This window comes from Bos mutus, unplaced genomic scaffold (assembly GCF_027580195.1).
Source record: "Bos mutus isolate GX-2022 unplaced genomic scaffold, NWIPB_WYAK_1.1 CTG200, whole genome shotgun sequence".
In the NCBI taxonomy this organism is placed as follows: domain Eukaryota; kingdom Metazoa; phylum Chordata; class Mammalia; order Artiodactyla; family Bovidae; genus Bos; species Bos mutus.
This window is the reverse complement of record NW_027219453.1, coordinates 416434-440293: the sequence shown is the minus strand read 5'-3', so window position 1 is coordinate 440293 and position 23860 is coordinate 416434. Positions and strand designations below refer to the sequence as shown.

Sequence of the window (23860 nt, the reverse complement as noted above, 5' to 3'; positions counted from 1 at the left end):
GGAGGAGGAGAATGAAATAAAAGAGAAGGAGAAGAAGGAGGAGAAGGAGAGGGGGAGGAGGAAAAAAAAGAAGGAGAAGAAGAAAAGGAAGGGAAAGAAAAACAAAAAAACAAAACAGGTGCAGGAAATAATTGGTGACACTAATGCATGAATGGGGCTAGAGTAGAGTGAGGGGCTACAGCAGCTTGTTGGTCTAGGGACCTAAGAAACTTTTCCTTTCCCTCAGAAACACCTCAGACTCAGTAAGACAGGGTTGTGATAATTTGGTTTCAGAAAGAGCCCTTCTGGGGCTAGAAATTAGCAAAGGTTGAAAGGGGCTTGGGGCTTCCCATGTGGCACTAGAGGTAAAAGAACCCACCTTCAATGCAGGAGACTTAAGAGATATGCGTTCTGTCCCTGGGTTGGGAAGATTCCCCAGAGGAGGGCATGGCAACTCACTCAAGTATTCTTGCCTGGAGAATCCCATGGACAGAGGAGCCTGGCAGGCTACAGTCCATAGAGTCTCATAGACTCAGACATGACTAAAGTGACTTAGCAAGGCACAGCACAGTATGGAAAGGGACTTGGGAGAAGAGCAATCACTACTGGCCCTCACTAGACCATATAATACACAGGATCCTAATTTCTCACAATTCCTCATAGTAGATGATCTTGTTAATGGGTGGGATATAACCATAATCATCACTGCTCCCATTTAAGCCCTGCTGTTTCAAAACCTCAAATCTATCCTGTTTCAGATATGTGTAGATTTCTTATTCAAGAGACATGCTATGCTATAGATTCAGTACCAAGTATCTGAAATATTGAAGATAATATGACTAGGAAAAAACTTTAGTCATTAATCTTTTAGAATTCAAAGTCACCAAGTCAAGGACTTCCCAATCTTAGGACACAGAAATCTAAACTTTATACCTAGAAGAATCCCATATGAATCAACTCTAGGTAGAAATTTAAATATTGATTTTATGTATGCTTCTGAGCTACTATCAATACATTTGAACAAAGCTGGAAAATTACTACTTGACTAAAACCTTGAGTAATATTCATGAGATATGGACCAATGAGTTATGTTAGTGCAGTAGTGAGGAGGAAGATTAGCAAGTCTGGCTCCAATGAGGGCTTCCCTTGTGGTTCAGATGGTAAAGAATCTGCTTGCAATGCAGGAGAACAGGGTTCAATTTCTGTGTTGGGAAGATCTCTGAAGAAATGAACGCCTACCCATTCCATTATTCTTGCCTGGAGAATTACATGGACAGAGGAGCCTAGAAAGCTACAATTCATTGGCTCCAGTGATAGTCTCATTCCTTCTAACTATTCAGAGTTGCTTTAAGTTCATCAAATACATTAGGTAATAATATTTAAATTGGACATAAAACCCTGGAATTTCTCAAAAATTTAATCATAAATGTAAATGAAGGCAATTTTTTTTTAAGAAAGCAATTTTTTATAAGGTCAAAAAAATCAATGGAGACAAGAAAGTAATGCTATAAAATGGGAAAATGAGAAGTTTGTGGTTTTTCTAAGTTGTCAGATTCCAGCTCTTTACCTTCAAAGTTCATTGTGTAGACAAATGTGCAATAACTTGCTGGTTCTGGCTTTCCTTTCCCTCTTCCTAGTGAAGTTTCCTCTTGTTTAAGTAACATACACAGGCATCTCTGGCTCTGCCTTAGTCACAGTGCTCCCAGAGGTCCATCAAACCATCGATGCCTGTGCTGTCACCAACATAAAGGAATCCCTCTGGGAATGGACCCAGCTGGGGTTCAGAGTCACCCTCAATCTTTGTGGGAGCTGATGCAGAGGTCTTGTGTTTAAAAAGCAGGAGTGTTGCCTGGCTAGTAGTTGGGCCTATTCTCTCCTTCATTGCAATTATTACTATAACAGAAGATATACATTGGCCTGCTGCCTGGTAGCCATTAGAATTTCCAGCTACTGCTGCTGGTAAAGTCGCTTCAGTCAATTTATTCAACCCCATAGAAATGGCAGCCCACCAGGCTTGCCTCCTGGGATTCTCCAGGCAAGAACAATGGAGTGGGTTGCCATTTCCTTCTCCTATTGGTACCCAATTTATTCTAGGCTAATGCAACACTTAATAGGAACTTTGATCCTATGTATTTCTACTATAACAAGATAAATTCAGATTATAATGAAAGCAGACCAATTTATAGCCTCTGTAATCAAGAATACTAAGCAGCTTTTTTTGTATCTTCAGTGGTTTATAAACTGTGTTCATAATTTTCCAATTTTAAAATTGAAAATAAAAAAAACACATTTGTGATGAAGAGTAACTTCTGCAGTATTTTTTTCTCAGCTAATACTATGAAAAAATATAGTGGAATCAAATATCTATTTTTATCTATTAACACTTTATAATTTATATAATTCCATACTAATAGCACCTAAAGATAATACATTATTTGTCTTACAGGATTAGTATATATGTCATATTTAGCTAGAAAGGTTTAATAAAATATTTTACTTTTCCTTGCTAAAAAGCAGTGTCTTATATTTCTTAGCATCCTGCAGAGAGTTTACCAAAGTACAAAGTTATAAAATTACCTAAGAGGCAAGAGGTAGTCTTTATCAAATTTTGACATTTCTTTTAAAAAGTCCTTTTTATTTAAATACCTTTATAAATAATATTTTTATTTTATTAATTTTAATTTATAACCAATAAATGAATAATCTTAGTTTTTTCTGACTATTTAATCTTTCTGATGTATCATGGATAATCACATCACTTATCTCTCTAAACTTTGGGTTTTTCTTCTGGGAGAAGGAGACAATTATGATGGTATTTCACAGGAGAAATAAGTGAAATATTTAAAAATGGGCAGCTGAGATAATTGAGCTTGAATGAACAAGCACCTAAGTAAAAATGAAACTCTATTCAGGCTACCTGACTTCAGAATCAGAATTCATCAACCTTGTACTAAGCTACAGACATGCTGTCTTTCAACCCTATAACCTTTCCTAGAACCTTTTTCAACAACGTTTAGTAATAAGAAGGCAAGAGACGGGCCCGATCCCTGGAGGGAAGCCAGGTCTGTTCCTCAAGACATTTCTAGAGAAGGATGTACCTGAAGTGGGTATGAGGGAGAAGAAGGCCCAACTCTACATTCTGAAGTTAAGAGAAGACTGGTGTCCATACTCTGGAAGGAGAATGGGAAGTACTCATACTGTCCGCTGCAGGTGGGATTTGTTTCCCAAACTTTTAGTCTAATGGGGCCTGGTTCTTATTCCCTAGACTTTGACAATGTCTGATCCTCATACTCAAGGTCTAAGGAAAGAGTCACTGTCCTCATAATGTGTATCTATAGAAATTTGCCTTGGAAACCAAGAGCCCTAAGTCTACTGATTAATATATCAAACATAATTCAAAAAGATACATGCACCCTTATGTTTGAAGTAACACTATCTACAATAGACAAGACATGTAAGCAATCTAAATGTCTATCAACAGATGAATGGATAAAGAAGATGTGTGTGTGTGTGTGTGTGTGTATTGTTGTTTATTCACTAAATTGTCCGATTCTTTTGCAATCCTGGACTGTAGCTCGCCAGGCTCCTCTGTCCATGGGATTTCCCAGGCAAGAACACTGGAGTGGGTAGTCATCTCCTTCTTCAGGGGATCTTTCCAATCCACTCATGTCTCCTGCACTGGCAGGTGGATTCTTTACTACTGAGCCACCAGGGAAGCCCCCCAAAAGATGATACAAATGAATTTATATGCAAAACAGTAATAGACACACAGATATAATAAACTTATGGTTATCAAAGGAGAAAGGTGGGGGAGGGATAAATTAGAAGGTTGGGATTAGCATAAACACACTGCTGCTGCTGCTGCTAAGTCACTTCAGTCATGGCCCACTCTGTGCGACCCCACAGACGGCAGCCCACCAGGCACCCTCGCCCCTGCGATTCTCCAGGCAAGAACACTGGAGTGGGTTGCCATTTCCTTCTCCAATGCAGGAAAGTGAAGTGAAAGTGAAGTTGCTCAGTTGTGTCCAACTGTTAGTGATCCCATGGACTGCAGCCTACCAGGCTCCTCCATCCATGGAATTTTCCAAGCAAGAGTACTGGAGTGGGTTGCCATTGCCTTCTCTGAGCATAAACACACTACTATATATTAAATAGATAAACTTACTGTATAGCACAGGGAACTATACTCAATATTTTGTAATAGACTACAAGGGAAAACAATTTGAAAATATATATTATATATAAACATTAAGTTTCATATATATGAATGAGTTCAATTCTGAGAGTGTGTTGTAAGTCCAATTTGTTCCTAGGTCCAACAAAGTTAGCCTAGTTACCCAACTAACGAGGCTTCCCTGCTGGCTCAAGCAGTAAAGAATTCACCTGCAATGCAGGAGATGCAGGAGACATGGGTTTAGTCCTGGGTATTCTTGAAAAATCCCTGGACATATTAACCTGAAGGGGTTAAATGGCAACCCATGCCAGTATTCTGCCTGCTGAAAAATCTCATGGACAGAGAACCCCATAGGCCACCTGGCAGCTTACAGTCCATAGGGTCACAAAGAGTTGGACATGACTGAGCATGCACTCAGTCAACTGACATAATCAGCTAATATAAGAAGACATATACTATAGTACAGTACGTAATGTGTTTACAATATTTTACACAAATAACATAAAAAACAAATACAAAAAATAAAGAAAACATTTTTTATCTTAAAGTATACTATCTTGAAAACTATCGTAGTACAGCACAGCAGCTGGCATACAGGGGCTGGCATCAAGTGAACAGGCAAGAAGAGTTACTGGCTGGAGGAGGGAGAATAGGTGGGAGATGGTAGAGCTGGAGGATCATCAGCAATAGGAGATGGAGAGCAAGCTGCAATTTCACTCACACCTGAAGTCAATGGAACACAAATTCACATCTTTGAAAGTTTGCAACTTGAACGTTCATATATAGGGGGCTTACTGTATAACTGAATCAATTTGCTGAACACCTGAAACTAAATATAGAACTATAGAAACTAAATATAGAACTATAGAAACTAAATATAGAAATGTAGAATTTGCTGAACACCTACAAACCAAATACAGGAAAAAAAAATGTCCTTATTCACACAAGGGCTATTTCTTCACAGTTTAACCAGACGTCTCTTGTCCTTTCATTGGTCTTCTACTTCAGTGATAAAATATCTGCTCTCTTGAGCTCAAATTGTGTCATCCTAGATTATGTAGTCTAGCCCAGGGAGTCTTATTTTTCTTAAGTGGGGGGAGCAGGGAGCTATTTGTATGTGTGCAGCCCAGGTCATCCACTAAAGAAAATTTTTTCCACTTAATTTTATTTTTTTTTTAAATTATACAATTGTATAGGCTGCAAAATTCTCCTCAGGTCACCATCCTGAACCCTCCTCCTCCTCCTCCCCCATAGGACCCTCTGTAGTAAATAATACTGGTTTGCAGTTGAAACCATCATATCAACTTGTATAATAACTTTCATTTCATTTCATGATGATGTGTTCTTAGGGAAGCCTACAGACAACAGGGACATCAAAATTCAAAACAAAACAAGGCACTAGAGAATTTTGAAGTCTCCATCACTGATGGCTTCAACAAACATTAAACATACTCAACTCCTAGCCTCTCATATCAATTCATGTTTTCCTCAGTGTGATCACAAGTCATGGTTTTAAATAATTTAAGACTTCTTATCTGCCTAACTGGTATAAATAAGAAGAGAAAATCAAGAAGAACACTCAGGGCAATGTCTCCAGAATAGACAGTTTCCCTTGTTGTCACAGAAAAATGGACAGAGTTCCCTGGAAGCACAAGATGTAAGCTTATTCTGCCTGTTCTCTCTATGAAATAACCTTTGGATATTTTAATTTGGGATTGAGCTCTTAGTTCTACTGTAGATCCCTTGCATTTCCATTCAGCTTCCTGAAGTAACCATATATGTGTGTGTTGTTTTGTTTTTTTTTCTTCTCCCTTGGAAAACTAAAATCCAGATCTTGTCTATAATCCACTCCTCAAGAGAGCTAGAACTGATTGAGTTTCTTGTCTACAGTAGGATTTTTTATCTTGAGCATGTTTTTGTCTTTGTCACCATCTCACCATCTTTAACCAATACTAAAATGGTTTGAATAGAACTCCTTCCTTGTCTGGTGCTTAGCTGCACTCCAATGGATCATTCTGGGTGAAGGAGAATGGGAGAGATGGATGCCATTGTGGAGGAAAACATGGGAAGAGCAGAGGGTAAAAATGGGGAATGAGTGGAAAATAGTGTTGAGGATGGAGGAGGACCTAACAAAGGAAGGATGTCTCAGGAACCAACATGTTATCACACACTCAATATACATCTTCCTTGCTGACCATCAGCTGACCTGACTCCACCCCTGAGGGACACAGCCTAACCTTGACCAATGACTTCAAAGACACAAGGGGGGAAAGGGGGCAGAAGTTCAGCAGTAAAGAATAAAAGGCCACAGCATCCAGCAGCAGCACAGACTTGCTTCTGATGCTTCTGTAATCACCTGTAAGTTCCAAAACTTGACATCATGGTGCATTTTACTGCCGAGAAGAAGGCTGCTATCACTAGCCTATAGGGCAAAGTGAATGTGGAAGAGGCTGGAGGCGAGGCTCTGAGCAGGTAGGAAGTGGACTTCATGGGGGAGGATGGTGCTCAACACCACTGCTTCTCGGTTTCTGCTAACTGGCTTCCCAGGTATGGAGAAGGCACATCACTGGATCTCCATTCCTTTCTTGATGGTTTATGTCTCCATACTTCTTGGTAGTGGAATCCTTCTCTTTCTCACTAGGGATTACCATAACCTCCATGAGCCCATGTACTGTTTCTTAGCTATGTTGGCAGCCACCAACCTTGGAGTGACACTGACCATGATGCTCACAGTTTGGGGCATCCTGTGGTTGAATCATAGAGAGATTAGCCACAGGGCCTGCTTCTCCCAGGCCTACTTTATTCATACTCTTTCTATCATAGAGTCTGGTGTTTTGCTTGCCGTGGCCTACGACGGCTTCACTGCCATCTGCAACCCCTTGAGATATACTTCCAACCTGACCAACAGTGGGGTAATAAAGATTGGGATGGAGGTATTGACAAGGGCCGGTCCGTCAATTACACCAATAATTCTTCTCCTTCCCTGGTTCCCCTATTGTTGATCCCACATACTCTCTCATGCTTTCTGTCTACACCAAGATGTCATCAATTTACCATGTGCCAATGTCATCTTCAGTTGTCTCTATCCTGTTGTGGTTGTATTTGCAATGGTCTTGTTGGACTTCCTTGTCATCTTTTTCTCCTCCATTTTGATCCTCAAGACTGTCGTGGGCATTGCTTCTGGAGAAGGAAGGGCCAAGGACCTCAACGCATCTGCTGCATCCTGGTATTCTATGTCACTGTCGTTGGTCTGACATTTATTCATAGGTTTGGAAGACATGCTCCTCATATGGTCCACATCATGATGAGCCATATCTACTTCCTTTTCCCACCTTTTATGAATCCTGTCACCTACAGCATTAAAACCAAGCAGATCCAGACTGGTATAATTCACTTTTACTCTCTGTTTCATTCTAGAGCATAACTTTGACTCATTGTTCTCTGAAGAATAATTCAGGGAACCTCGGCAAGCTGACAGCTTTGTTAATGGGAGCAACTAAACAAAACCAAATTAATATAAACCAACCTCTCTGCTATTTAGAGGATCATAATCACACTGCCCATTTGTAGCTGAGTTGCATATTATATAATACATACATACTAAACATATATCTCAATTGTCCAACTGCTCTTTGCTGTTTTCCCAGATAACTTATTCTGTTGAGTGAACCTATGGCACCCAATATATGATTCTTGGATTTATAGTATGGGCCACCAGCATTTAAATCAAAGCTCATTGTTTTTCAATATGTTTTGCATGTATAGGCTTTGATATATTTAGGAAAAACTCACTCAACTCCAGACATGTATCCAGTATTTTTTCTTATGTGGAACTAGTTGCTGAAAATTTTTTTTTATGGAACTAGTTTCTAGAAAATTGCACTAAGTGAAGCAATGAGACTTACTCTCCTCAGTTTAAAATGACAACTCTAGGGAAAGTGTATCTAATTATATCTAAGTCTGTTCAGTTAAAATTTTAATAAACATTTATTAAATATTATTATTATCACTGTTAATATATGTGGTAGTGGTGGTTTATTCACTAAGTTGTGCCAGACTCCTGCCACCCTATGGACTGTAGTCCATCAGGCTCTCTCCCCATGGGATTTCCACAGAAAAATTAGGGTTAGGGTTGCTGCTGCTGCTGCTAAGTCGCTTCAGTCATGTCCCACTCTGTGCAACCCCATAGACAGCAGCCCACCAGGTTCCCCCGTCCCTGGGATTCTCCAGGCAAGAACACTGGAGTGGGTTGCCATTTCCTTCTCCAGTGCATGAAAGTGAGAAGTGAAAGTGAAGTCACTTAGTCATGTCCAACTCTAGGGACCCCATGGACTGCAGCCCACCAGGCTCTTCCATTTATGGGATTCTCCAGGCAAAAGTACTGGAGTGGGGTGCCATTGCTTTCTGCGAGGGTTAGGGTTAGTTCAGTTCAGTTCAGTTCAGTCGCTCAGTCATGTCCGACTCTTTGCGACCCCATGAATCACAGCACACCAGGCCTCCCTGTCCATCATCAACTCCCGGAGTTCACTCAGACTCACGTCCATCAAGTCAGTGATGCCATCCAGCCATCTCATCCTCTGTCATCCCCTTCTCCTCCTGCCCCCAATCCCTCCCAGCATCAGAGTCTTTTCCAATGAGTCAACTCTTCACATGAGGTGGCCAAAGTACTAGAGTTTCAGCTTTGGCATCATTCCTTCCAAAGAAATCCCAGGGCTGATCTCCTTCAGAATGGACTGGTTGGATCTCCTTGCAGTCCAAGGGACTGTCAAGAGTCTTCTCCAACACCACAGTTCAAAAGCATCAATTCTTTGGTGCTCAGCTTTCTTCACAGTCCAACTCTCACATCCATACATGACCACTGGAAAAACCATAGCCTTGACTAGACGGAGGGTTAGGGAAAAATACTGGATTGAGTAGCCATTTCCTTCTCCAGGGGACTTTCCTGACTCAGGGATCGAACCCAGGTCTCTCACTTTGCAGACAATATCCGGCATTACAGGTGGATTCTTTACCTACTGACTTACCCCTGTATGTACATATATATAAATAATATAACAGATTATATAACTTATATAACAGATATATAATTCTATTATTATTTTTACGAACAACATTACTTGACTGGAGATAGAGCTGGTTATATGTATAAAGTGGGGAGAAATAGAGAGGATGGAGGCAATGCTGATAAGTAGAAGAAAAAAATGACCTTTTCTAGCTCCAAATATCGATCAAAGTTGATTTTTTTCTCAGTCTAGGCTTAAGGAGAGTAGGTTCATGATTCTATGACCAGTTGAAGAGCCAGGACCTATGACTAAAATGACAAGTTTTAAAGTGAACCAAAAATATGTTCTTGTGAACAAAAGATAGACAGTGAAATACAAGGGTTTTGGAAGAGTGGAAGTGACCACCAGTTGACTGGTGAGCCAGACCTGGGCAATCAGAGGCTCCTTTTCCCTGTACTTGGACTGTGCACTCTACTAGAAGCTGCCTCAAGGACACAGCTTCAGAATGATAATGTGGCTTGAGACCACCTAGACAGAATATATAATTTAATCCAGTTAAGCCCTCTATAGATGGGTGCAGAGATCTACTTGTTTCACCATATAGGTGCTCGATGTGTGTTGACTTGTCGACAGGATGAAGTTTATGTCCCTAACCATTCATAGAGGACCTCTGCCTGCCTCTCTGGGGGAATCTGAGCAGTCTGAAGGTGGCCATAGGAGGCATGAATGCAGGATGGAGAGCGGAGTACCAGCACCATCCTCTGCTCTGGTTAACATACAAACTGAAGCACTGCAAGGAGCTAGTTAGAGGGACGCTTAGAATCAATCTACCACCTTGTGGGGAAGCACGACCATGGAGCAGTTGATAACTCAAGAACTCCTTAGGGACATACATTGCTTGTCCAGCTTTGTGCTGATGCTAAAGTTGAGATGCCTTAGAGATGAGCCCCAGTGGGAAAGATAAGCAGTGAGTAAAGAAACCAGAACAGGCCTTGCTGCTAAATCACTTCAGTCATGTCCAACTCTATGCGACCCCATAGACAGCAGCCCACCAGTCTCCCCTGTCCCTGGGATTCTCCAGGCAAGAACACTGGAGTGGGTTGCCATTTCCTTCTCCAATGCATGAAAGTGAAAAGTGATAGTGAAGTCGCTCTTAGCGGCCCCATGGACTGCAGCCTACCAGGCTCCACTGTCCATGGGATTTTCCAGGCAAGAGTACTGGAGTGGGGTGCCAGTGCCTTCTCCGAACAGGCCTTAGGTGGTCAGTTAAATGGTCAGTGGAATAAAGGGAAAAGAAAATGAGCAAAAGGAGTATAGAAGACAAAGGAGAAACAGCTAGAAAACTGAAGTGAGGCTCAGAAAGGAGTCTAGGGGAAGGTCTGTCTGTCAGTAGGATGCTAAAGGGAGAAAGGAAGCAGGGTGTTCCTCTGGGACTTGAAATCTCTGGAATAAAATTTTAAATTCAAGAAAACAACTCTTCACCAGTGACTAACCCCTATCCAGTCCCAAAAGGAGTTCCTGTGCATGCAAGTTTAGGAGGGTTGAGGTGGAGCTGTTATCTGAGCCAAGTGACACAGGCCCAAACTTCTAGCTCCTTCCAGCACTTGGGGTCTAATCTCTTAGGCACAGACCTTATGGTCTCTAACCACTCCCGTCCCATGCTTTGCAAATACTCCCCCTCCCCCTACAGTGAACGACCCAGAAGGAAAGACTCTAGGAAAGGGGGAAAGAATAGTCTCTGAGGTCTCAGTGTGGTTCAGATGGAAGAGAAGCTATGATGAACACTGCCATGTGAACTTCCAAAGTCCTTTAACCACTGGGTTTTCGTCATTTCACTTTTAACTGGAATAAAGCCACTTTAAACAGAGGTTTTTGAAGTTAAAATGAAAAACCATGTTTCTGATTCCCTGGTTCATCACAACAGAGACACTAGCAAAATATACACGTTCAGATGTATTCTTTTTTTAATACTGTCTGTCCTTTTACATTGTATTGATACAGTTTTCAGTGTTACCATAATTTTTTATTGGAGTATAGTTTGCAGTGTTGTGTTAGTTTCTGTTGTACTATGAGAGGGAGATCCAAGCAGGAGGGGATATACATCCCTCCTGCTTGGATCTCCCTCTCATACACCCGCCTCCCCACTTCATCCATCTAGGAAGCTGAGCTCCCTGTGCTATACAGCAGGTCCCACTAGCTCTTTTCTTTTACACATGATAGCATATATATGTCAGTGCTACCCTCCCAATTCATCTTACTTCCCCTTCCCCACTCCTCGAGAAAGAAGATGTAGTACATATATACAATGGAATATTATTCAACCATAAGAAGAAATGAAATTGGGTCATTTGTAGAGATGTGGATGCACCTAGAGTCTGCCATACATAGCTAAGTAAGTCAGAAAAAGGAAAACAAATATCACACATTAATGCATATAATGTAGAATCTAAAAAATGGCACAGATGAATCTATTTGCAGTGCAGAAATTGTGAATGGACTTTTCTAATGTATTCTTTTCCTTAAGCATTATTCCTGTATCTCTTCTCATTGTCTCATGTCTCATATCCGATCAAGATAAAGCATTTGCCAGTCCTGACTCAGCAGTTAGTAAAGAGTCAGACATTCTTCAAAGTTTTACTTCTACCAAAGCAAAACTACTCCCATTTCCAATTATACCTTATAAGTAACCCAAGCTTCACTTGGCTCTTTGCTTCTGTGGAGTCCCCAGCTTGCTCAGATTTGGTGCATCTTCAAGCATTAATATAGCTCAGAATGGATAATCCAGTTATATGTGTGTGAGTGCTAAGTTGCCTCAGTCGTATCCCACTCTTTGTGACCCTATGGACTGTAGCCCACCAGGATCCTCTGTCCACGGGATTCTCCAAGCAAGAATACTGGAGTGGGTTACCATACCCTCCTCCAGGGGATCTTCCCGACCTAGGAATCAAATCCAAGTCTGTTATGTCTCCTGCGTTGGCAGGTGACTTCTTTAACACTAGTGCCATCTGGGAAGCCCCAGTCTAGTTACGACCTCTCTGGTTATTGAAAATTTATCCTTTCATGGTTCTTCATACATATGCTTCCCAAGTGATGCTAATGGTAAAGAATCTGCCTGCCAATGTAGGAGACACAAGAGACTTGGGTTTGATCCCTGGGTTGAGAAGATCCCCTGGAGTAGGAAATGGCACCCCACTCTAATATTCTGGCCTGGAAAATTTCATGGAGAGAGGCACCTGGTGGGCTACAGTCCATGGGGCATGAAGATTCGGACATGACTGAGCAACTGAGCATATACATTTGTTGTCGTTCAGTCACTCAGTCTTGTCCGACTCTTTGCGACTCCATGGATTGCAACACGCCAGGCTTCCTTGTTCTTCACCATCTCCCGAAGTTTGCTCAGGCTCATGTTCAATGAATTGATGATGCCATTCAACCATCTTGTCATCTATCATCCCCTTCTTCTCCTGCCTTCAATCTTTCCCATCATCAGGGTCTTTTCTAGTGAGTTGGCTCGTCACATCAGGTGGCCAAAGTACTGGAGCTTCAGCTTCAGTTTCAGTTCTTCCAACGAATATTCAGGACTGATTTCCTTGAGGATTGACTAAACTAGTGCAATAGTTTTGAAATCAGATGTATGGTTTAGAATGTCACTTTTCACTTTCTGGTTGTGTACTCCAGCAAATCACTTAATCTGTTTGGTCTCTTTGATGTGTTGGATTAAATGCACTAGTACATGTAATGCACCTAATCGTTCCTGGCTCATAGTAAATGTTATAGATGTTTTAGTTATTACTATTACTAGAAATTTTGTGAAAATGGGATTATTTGATATTCAGGATGAAGAGACACCTGGTCTGATCTGTCAAAGAAAGCCAAGACTTTTTCAAAACTTGATTATAAGCACAATTCTTGATAGTAAGTGAGATATTTTAATGGAAAGACTTGCATTCTATTCTTACAATGACGCTGTGAGAAAATAGGACCTGGTGGATGTTTTAGCTCAATTTATCAGAAGATTTTTTGTATTTAAAAAAATGTTTATTTATTTATTTGGCTGCCCTAGGTCTAAGTTGCACCACATGGGATCTTCAATCTTTCTTGGGGCATGTGGGATCTTTAGTTGCAGCATATTAAGTCTCATTTGCAGCATGTGGGATCTAGTACCCTCATCAGGGATTGAACCTGGTTCCTTTGCATTGAGAGCACAGGGTCTCATCCATTGGACTACTAGGGAAGCCCCTATGAGAAGGTTTCTGAGGTTCCCAGACACTGAGTGATTTAAGCTTAATCTTAGAAACAGGAAGAACCAAGATTGCAGATCTAGTGGTGGCTTTCTTCTGTAGGCCCAAGTGTTCCTGAGAGTAGAATGTTGAAATTGCACATTTTCATGAGGAATCAGAGGAACTCTCTTCTGAGGATGTTGGAAGAAAAACTTTTTTTTTTTTTTTTGTCTTCTCAAAAACATCTGTCTTTCTTGTGGCCCTCACATATCTAACATATAGACTTCCAAGAAACCTAGGTCATATGGCAGTTATGTTGACTGGATTATACAGACACTCATTTATCAACATTTGTTAAGTGACTTTGAAGTAGAAACTGTGCTAGAATATTTGGATATCTATATCTATATACAGCTATATGATCAGGATCTAGAATTAGACATATAGGGAGGATGAAGTTTTTAAAGGTAGGTATTTAGGACATAGCAACCCACTCAAGTATTTTTGCCTGGAGAATCCCGCAGACAGAAGAGCCTGGAGGGCTACAGTCCATGGGGTCACAATGAATCGGACACAACTGAAGTGACTTAGCACACATATGCACACTCATTCATTCACAAATGTAACTTAAGTACCTGCTTATTATCTAACACTATGAAGCCAGAGAAGGCAATGGCACCCCACTCCAGTACTCCTGCCTGGAAAATCCCATGGGTGGAGGAGCCTGGTAGGCTGCAGTCCATGGGGTCACTGAGGGTCGGACACGACTGAGCAACTTCACTTTCACTTTTCATTTTCATGCATTGGAGAAGGAAATGGCAACTCACTCCAGTGTTCTTGCCTGGAGAATCCCAGGGACAGGGGAGCCTGGTGGGCTGCTATCTATGGGGTTGCACAGAGTTGGACACGACTGAAGTGACTTAGCAGCAGTAGCAGCAGCATGAGGCCAGCATGAGAGATGTGAGTGCTTATGTGTGAGATGGTAGGCACAGAATGATGATTAATGTTAGAAGTCCATGAGCCATGGTATTTTAGCAGCCACTATGAGCTGCACGTAGCACTATTAGATTCACTATTAAGAAAAGATTTTTTACATCTTATTTTTACTTCAAAAATCTGGTATTTGAGAAAATCTTTAAGATCATGTAACCAGTAAATAATTGAATCTTTTAAAATTTCCAAGAATACTTTAAATAGTTCTATGATACAAATATAACATAATAGATATAATTCATACACATTAAAAATAAATTGAAAGACCCCTGACTTCTACCTTCATATCTTCCTTAAAGAGAATTCCTTCTTTTAACCCTCTGCCCTTTTTCTTCACACTTAGATAAATGTATATGAGAAACTCAAACATACAGTCTTGTTGGCTGGAGGCAGGAGTTGTGTGGGGCTGTTTCCATCTTGCTACACTAAGAGCAGTGCTGGCTTGTGTACATTCTTGGATTAAAGTGAATATAGACTAAGACCCCAAAAGAAGTCCATGGTTTTAATGATGCACTTGTTGTCTTTGCTGTTAACAATGGAAAGAAAAGAGACTTTTTTTTTTTTTTTTAGCATTACCATTGGGGAAAAGAAGTGGGGAAAAACACCTTACTTTCTCATCTATCTCCCACCCTCCTTATATCAGGTCTGCAAGTCCTTCCTTCAGAGTGGCTCCTGGATGGCCCCAGGTGAGTCAGCAGTTCCATAAAACACTCCTGCCACCTTGTGGCTTGTAGAGCATTTACAGGTGATTTTTTGAGAAAAACAGAAAATGTTTAAGAAGAAAATGCTGCTGCTGCTGCTGCTAAGTCACTTCAGTCGTGTCTGACTCTGTGCGACCCCATAGACCGCAGTTCACCAGGCTCCTCCATCCAGGCAAGAGTACCAGAGTGGGGTGCCATTGCCTTCTCCGGGAGAAAATGCTACAGGCTACCAAATCGTGACTTAAAAGCAACCATGACAATAATTATTCAGTTCAGTTCAGAAGCTCAGTCATGTCTGACTCTTTGCTAAACCGTATACTGCTGCACACCAGACTTCCCTGTCCATCACCAACTCCAAGAGCTTACTCAAACTCATGTCTGTTGAGTAGGTGATGCCATCCAACAATTTCAACCACTGTAATCCCCTTCTCCTGCCTTCAATCTTACCCAGCATACGGGTCTTTTCAAATGAGTCTGTTACTCGTATCAGGTGTCCAAAGTATTGGAGTCTCAGCTTCAGCATCAGTCCTTCTAATGAATATTCAGGACTGATTTCCTTTAGGATGGACTGGTTAGATCTCCTTGCAGTCCAAGGGACTCTCAAGAGTCATCTCCAACACTACAGTTTAAAAGCATCAATTCTTCAGTGCTCAGCTTTCTTTATAGTCCAACTCTCACATCCATACATGACTACTGAAAAAACCATAGCCTTGACTAGATGGACCTTTGTTGGCAAAGTAATGTCTCTGCTTTTGAATATGCTGTCTAGGTTGGTCATAGCTTTTCTTCCAAAGAGCAAACATCTTTTAATTTCATGGCTGCGATCACCATCTGCAGTGATTTTGGAGCCCCCAAAAATAAAGTCTCTCACTGTTTCCATTGTTTCTCCATCTACATGTCATGAAGTGATGGGACCGGATGCTATGATTTCAGTTTTCTGAATGTTGAGCTTTAAGCCAACTTTTTCACTCTCCTCTTTCACTTTCATCAAGAGGTTCTTTAGTTCTTCCCTACTTTCTGCCATAAGGGTGGTGTCATCTGCATATCTGAGGTTATTGATATTTCTTCCGGCAATCTTGATTCCAGCTTGTGCTTCATCCAGCCCAGCATTTCTCATAATGTGCTCTGCATATAAGTTAAATAAGCAGGGTGACAATATAAAGCCTTGACGTACTCCTTTCCTGATTTGGAACCAGTCTGTTGTTCCATGTCCTGTTCTAACTGTTGCTTCTTGACCTACATACACATTTCTCAGAAGGTAGGTCGTGTCTGACTCTTAGCAACCCCATGGATTGCAGCCTACCAGGCTCCTCCGCCCATGGGATTTTCCAGGCAAGAGTACTGGAGTGGGGTGCCATTGCCGTCTCCGCAATTGGATGACAGAAACTAAAATAAGAGAAAGTTTTAGAAAACAAAACTTGAGAAAAATCTATGGGCTAATGCTTTATTGGGGGAAACAATCTGAATACAGTGAAAATGAAAGAGGGAAAAGATAAAAGTATGGGAAAAGAGAAGGCAAACACAAAGTGTTATTTATATTACTAGGCTAGCAACAGCTTTGCATGAAAATAAAACTACTTGCTTGGTAATGAGGGATTTGATTATTATTAAATAATCCAATATAATGCAAAATCCTTTAAGCCAATCACAGAACTGAGCACTATTTTATACTGTTTGATCACTTCTTAGCTAGTTCTTTTTCATGTTAGATCTGTACAATATATGATTAAGCCTTTAACAACATGGGATTTAAGGGCATCATCCACCATGCAGTTAAAATCCATGTATAACTTTAAGTCATCTCTACATATCCTCAGTTCCCTATCCATAGATTCAACTAATCCTGGATCATGAACTACTATTATATATATTTATTGAAACAATTTCATGAATAAGTAGATCCATGCAACTGAAACTTGTGTTGTTCAAGGGTCAACTGCATGTATGGTAAATGAGCAGAATTTACCATGCCATAATATTTCTCTTTGGCATACGATTTTCTAAGAAACAACAGGCATGAGAGAAATTCTGAAAACCAAGTAGACGTTCACATTTTGTAAGAAACATTTACATTTATAAGGGAAAGCTTCATTTGTAAAGGTATCTCCCTAGCTGAGGATGACCAAATAACCAGAAACTCTTGTCAGTGCAGAAGGCAATGACTTAAATCCCCATAACAATCACAACCACAACCTTACTAACTGTGCTTTTTCTGGTAATATTCTGTATTTGACTTTTCCAACCCTCAAAATCCTCTTTCATCTTTAGCTGAGGATGGCATTTAAGTTGAGGGCTTTGGCCACTTCAAAGAGTTGCTCAGTTTTCCTGATCTCTCCCATACATGTAATTAAACTTTCACATGATTTTTACCTGATAATCTGTCTCATATCAATTTAATATTTACACCAACCATAAAAACCTGAAGGGAAGAGGAGAATTTCTTCCTCCTTGGTAATTAAAATAAGTCTTTTTATCCAGAGAGAGCAGAAGATGATGAAGTCAAAATCTATATGATGAAGCCTGAAGAAGATGCTATGCTTATAATCATGGATGCCAAGAATTAACAATAATTAACAGATAAGAATAGTATCAACAGTATTCTACAGTCTTAAATAGTTTAAGACCTGTGGAAAATTCTTTAAGAGATGGGAATATAGACTACCTGACTGTCTCCTGAGAAATCTGTATGCAGGTCAAGAAGCAACAGTTAGAACCAAACAAGAACAACAGACAGGTTTAAAATTGAGAAAGGAGTGTGTTAAGGCTGTATATTGTCACTCTGCTTATTTAACTTATATGCAGAGTACATCATGAGAAATGCAGGGCTGGATGAGCACAAAATGCAGTCAAGATTGCTGGGAGAAACAGCAATAACCTCAGATATACTGATGATACCACCCTTTGGCAGAAAGTGAAGAGGAACTAACGAGCCTCTTGATGAAAGTAAAAGAGGAGAGTGAAAAAATTGGCTTAAAGCTCAACATTCAGAAAACTAAGAAAATGGCATCTGGTCCCATCACTTCATGACATGTAGATGGGGAAACAATGGAAACAGTGAGAGACTTTACTTTCTTGGGCTCCAAATCACTGCAGATGGTGACTGCATCCATCAAATGAAAAGATGCTTGCTCCTTGGAAGAAAAGGTATGACCAATATAGACAGCATATTCAAAAGCAGAGATGTTACTTTGCCAACAAAGGTCTGTCTAGTCAAAGCTACAGTTTTTCCAGTAGTCATGTGTGAATGTGAGAGTTGGACTATAAAGAAGGCTGAGCACTGAAGAATTGATGTTTTTGAACTGTGGTGTTGGAGAAGATTCTTGAGTGTCCCTTGGCCTGCAAGGAGATCAAGCTTGTCAATCCTAATGGAAATCAATTCTGAATATTCATTAGAGAGGTTGTTGCTGATGCTGAAGCTCCAATATTTTGGCTACCTGATGAGAGGAGCAACTCAATGGAAAACACCCTGATGTTGGGAAAGATTGAAGGCAGGAGGAGAAGGGGATGACAGAGGATGCGATAGTTGGATGGCATCACTGACTTAATGAACATGGGTTTGAGCAAGATGCAGGCACTGGTGAAGTACAAGGAAGCCTAGTGTGCTGCAGTTTATGGGGTCACAAATAGTCGGACACAACTGGGCAACTGAACAACAAGAATAGTATTAGCCAGGTGGAATTAAGGACAGAAATATGATGAGTAAATATAAGCAAAAAGAAAAAGTTGTTTAGAACTGTTTAGAAGTAAAGAGGTGAAAAATCCCTTGATGGATATGTTTGGCTTTTATACTGTAGATAAAGGGGTTCATCACAGGAGGTGCTAGTACATAATTGGCCATACTGACATGTACAATTGGAGTGGCATGCTTGGCAAAGCAGTGAGTCATGGACACACTTACCAAGTGCACATAGAGGATGAAAACAGTTAAAATGTGGGACAGACAGTTACTGAGGGCCCAGGGGCTTTCAACCTGGGAAGCAATTCTGAGGACACTTATCAAGATGAGTACACAGGACAGCACAATGAGCAAGGGGTCCAGTATGATAATAAGCAGAGCTAGAACAAATCCATACCCATTATTTGTAGAGGTGTCAGCACACACCAGGTGAATCATGTCTTGATGGAGGCAGTAGGAGTGGGAGAGATGATGGGAGCCTCAAAAAGGGAGCCCTTTCAACAAGAACAATGCAGGAAGAACAGCCAGAAGACAGCAGCAAACGATAGCTAGACCTATTCCACAGATTGCCTTCCTGGTGAGGATGGAAAACTAATAGAGGGGGTGGCAAATGGCCATGTAGTGGTCAAGGGACATGGTCAACAGCACCATGAATATTCCATATAGGATAATCTATGAGGAAGAAGAACTGAGCAAAACAAGCCTCAAAGCTGATCCCTGAGGCATTGAACCAGAGGATCCCCATGACTGTAGGCCAAGTGGTGATGGTAAGTCCCAGGTCTCTTAGGGCCAACATGGAGAGAAAAAAGCACATGGGCTCACGCAGAGAGGGCTCTGCCCTGATGACAGCCAGTATGATGCTGTTGCCTATGATAGAGATAGTGTAGAGACAGCAGAATGGGATGGAAATCCAGGTATGGAAGACCTCAACACCAGGGATGCCCATGAGGATGAGGTAGAAGGGGACTTGAGTGGAGCTAGTAACCAAAAACATGACTTGAGGCAGCCACAAGACCAGAGTTCTTTGTCTAATCTATGAAAAGTGGAAAATATAGAAACTGAGCAAACATTCTATGATCACTTGAAATCACTATGTAATAAATCATCAAGGAAGACTTGGGGAAGGGAAACAGCAGGGACATAAGTTAATGGATGTTTTATTGTGTTTGCTTGTCATCTCTTCTTTTGTTATTTTCTTAGTTAAGATCATAAAAGCGATTTTGATTTTTACCCAAGGGAATCTTTATATGTCCAGAAAGCAGTTATGCTTTTACAGAAGGAAGGTATAGGAGTGTTTTATGGCTCTTGGAGAAAATAGATGTGGAGAAGATTTTACTATAGGATATCCTTTAATATCAAAAAGTTAGGAGATAAACGTCCTTGATGGCACAGTGGATAGGAATGCACCTGTCAATACAGGGGACATGGATTTGATCCCTGGTCCAGGAAAAGCCCACATGCTGTGGAGTAACTAAGCCCATATGCTGCAACTATTGAAGCTGGCCCATCTAGAGCCTACACTGTGCAACAAGAAAAACCACCTCACTGAGAAGCCTGCGCACTACAAGGAAGACTATCCTCTGCTCAAACAGCAGCATCCACTTGCTGCAACTGGAAGAAGCCTATACAAACCAATGAAGACCCAGTGCAGCCTTAAATAAATAAATAAAATAAAAACAAAAGGTTGAAACATATATATATTTTCAAAAAGTTAGAAGGAAAGAGCAAAGACCAGGAAATGTAAAAATCAATTCAATACACCTATTAGCTTTTTAGGTGTGGGGGTGCAGGAGGGCCAAGAGGAGCTACTCCACGTTCAAGGTCAAGAGGGGCAGCTGAGAGGAGATACTGCTCGTCCAAGTTAGGGAGCAGCGGCTGCGCTTTGCTAGAGCAGCCATGAAGAGACACCCCACGTCCAAGGTAAGAGAAATCCAAGTAAGATGGTAGGTGTTGTGAGAGGCATCAGAGGGCAGACACACAAACCATAATCACAGAAAACTAGTCAATCTAATCACACTAGGACCACCGGCTTGTCTAACTTAGTGAAACTAAGCCATGCCGTGTGGGGCCACCCAAGTCAGGCCGGGTCACGGTGGAGAGGTCTGACAGAATGTGGTCCACTGGAGAAGGGTAAGGCAAACCACTTCAGTATTCTTGCCTTGAGAACCCCATGAACAGTATGAAAAGGCAAAATGATAGGGTACTGAAAGAGGAACTCCCCAGGTCGGTAGGTGCCCAATATGCTACTGGAGATCAGTGGAGAAATAACTCCAGACAGAATGAAGGGATGGAGCCAAAGTGAAAAGAATACCCAGCTGTGGATGTGACTGGTGATAGAAGCAAGGTCCGATGCTGTATTGAGCAATATTGCATAGGAACCTGGAATGTTAGTTCCATGAATCAAGGCAAATTGGAATTAGTCAAACAGGAGGATGGCAAGAGTGAACGTCGACATTCTAGGAATCAGTGAACTAACATGGACTGGAATGGGTGAATTTAATTCAGATGACCATTATATCTACTGCTGTGGGCAGGAATCCCTTAGAAGAAATGGAGTAGCCATCATGGTCAACAAAAGAGTCCTAAATGCTGTACTTGGATGCAATCTCAAAAATGACAGAATGATCTCTGTTCATTTCCAAGGCAAACCATTCAATATCACAGTAATCCAAGTCTATGCCCCAACCAGTAACCCTGAAGAAGCTGAAGTTGAATGGTTCTATGAAGACCTACAAGACCTTTTAGAACTAACATCCAAAAAAGATGTCCTTTTCATTATAGGCGACTGGAATGCAAAAGTAGGAAGTCAAGAAACACCAGAGTAACAGGCAAATGTGGCCTTGGAATACTGAATGAAGCAGGGCAAAGGCTAACAGTTTTACCAACAGAATGCACTGGTCATAGCAAACACCCTTTTCCAACAACACAAGAGAAGAATCTACACATGGACATCACCAGATGGTCAACACCAAAATCAGATTGGTTATATTCTTTGCAGCCAAAGATGGAGAAGCTCTATACAGTCAGCACAAACAAGACCAGGAGCTGACTGTGGCTCAGATAATGAACTCCTTATTGCCAAACTCAGACTTAAACTGAAGAAAGTAGGGAAAACCACTAGACCATTTGGGTATGACCTAAATCAAAATCCTTATGATTATACAATGGAAGTGAGAAATAGATTTAAGGGACTAGATCTGATAGAGTGCTTGATGAACTATGGATGGAGGTTCGTGGCATCATACAGGAGGCAGGGATCAAGACCATCCCCAAGGAAAATAAATGCAAAAAACCAAAATGGCTATTTGGGGAGGCTTTACAAATAGCTGTGAAAAGAAGAGAAGTGAAAAGCAAAGGAGAAAAGGAAAGAATTAAGCATCTGAATGTAGAGTTCCAAAGAATAGCAAGGAGAGATAAGAAAGCCCTCCTCAGTGATCAATGCAAAGAAATAGAAGAAAACAACAGAATGGGAAAGACTAGAGATCTCTTCAAGAAAAGTAGAGATACGAAGGGAAAATTTCATGCAAAGATGGGCTCAATAAAGGACAGAAATGGTATGGACCTAACAGAAGCAGAAGATATTAAGAAGAGGTGGCAAGAATACACAGAAGAACTGTACAAAAAAAGCTTCACAACCCAGATAATCACAATGGTGTGATCACTCACCTAGAGCCGGACATCCTGGAATGTGAAGTCAATGGGCCTTAGAAAGAAGCACTACGAACAAAGCTAGTGGAAGTGATAGAATTCCAGTTTCACTATTTCAAATCCTAGAAGATGATGCTTGAAAGTGCTGCACTCAATATGCCAGCAAATTTGGAAAACTCAGCAGTGGCCACAGGACTGGAAAAGGTCAGTTTTCATTCCAATCCCAAAGAAAGGCAATGCTAAAGAATGCTCAAACTACCACACAATTGCACTCATCTCACACGCTAGTAAAGTAATGCTCAAAATTCTCCAAGCCAGGCTTCAGCAATATGTGAACCATAGACTTCCAGATGTTCAAGCTGGTTTTCGAAAAGGCAGAGGAACCAGAGATCAAATTGTCAACATCTGCTGGATCATGGAAAAAAAAGAGGAGAGTTCCAGAAAAACACCTACTTCTCCTTTATTGACTATGCCAAAACCTTTGACTGTGGGGATCACAATAAACTGTGGAAAATTCTGAAAGAGATGGGAATACCAGACCACCTGACCTGCCTCTTCAGAAACCTGTATAGAGGTCAGGAAGCAGCAGTTAGAACTGGACATGGAACAATGGACTGGTTCCAAATAGGAAAAGGGGTACATCAAGGCTATATATTGTCATCCTGCTTATTTAAATTATATGCAGAGTACATCATGAGAAACGCTGGGCTGGAAGAAGCACAAGCTGGAATCAAGATTGCCAGGAGAAATATCAATCACCTCAGATATGCAGATGACACCACCCTTATGGCACAAAGTGAAGAAGAACTAAAAAGCCTCTTGATGAAAGTGAAAGTGGAGAGTGAAAAAGTTGGCTTAAAGCTTAACATTCATAAAATGAAGATCATGGCATCTGGTCATATCACTTCATGGGAAGTAGATGGGGAAACAGTGTCAGACTTTATTTTGGGGGGCTCCAAAATCACTGCAGATGGTGATCGCAGCCATGAAATTAAAAGACACTTACTCTTTGGAAGGAAAGTTATGACCACCCTAGATAGCATATTAAAAAGCAGAGAGAGACATACTTTGCCAACAAAGGTCCATCTAGTCAAGGCTATGGTTTTTCCAGTGGTCATGTATGGATATGAGAATTGGACTGTCAAGAAAGCTGAGTGCCGAAGAATTGATGCTTTTGAACTGTGGTGTTGGAGAAGACTCTTGAGAGTCCTTTGGACTGCAAGGAGATCCAACCAGTCCATCCTAAAGGAGATCAGTCCTGGGTGTTCACTGGAAGGACTGATGCTAAAGCTGAAACTCCAATACTTTGGCCACCTCATGCAAAGAGTTGACTCATTGGAAAAGACCCTGATGCTGGGAGGGATTGGGGGCAGGAGGAGAAAGGGGTGATAGAGGATGAGATGGCTGGATGGCATCACTGACTCGATGGACATGAGTTTGGGTGAACTCCGGGAGTTGGTGATAGA

The 23860-nt window shown here is 41.1% G+C and overlaps 1 protein-coding gene and 1 pseudogene across 1 annotated transcript; one reads left to right on the top strand and one right to left on the bottom strand.

The window, feature by feature from the left end:
• The first annotated feature begins 6651 nt into the window (after window positions 1-6651).
• On the top strand, window positions 6652-7577 carry LOC102271570 (olfactory receptor 51B6-like). The gene is given in 2 exon segments (XM_014481523.2): window positions 6652-7360; window positions 7363-7577. Coding segments are annotated over 2 exon segments (924 nt in total).
• An 11220-nt stretch (window positions 7578-18797) lies between these two features.
• Window positions 18798-19740, bottom strand: LOC106701332 (olfactory receptor 51Q1-like; annotated as a pseudogene).
• Between the last annotated feature and the right edge of the window lie 4120 nt (window positions 19741-23860).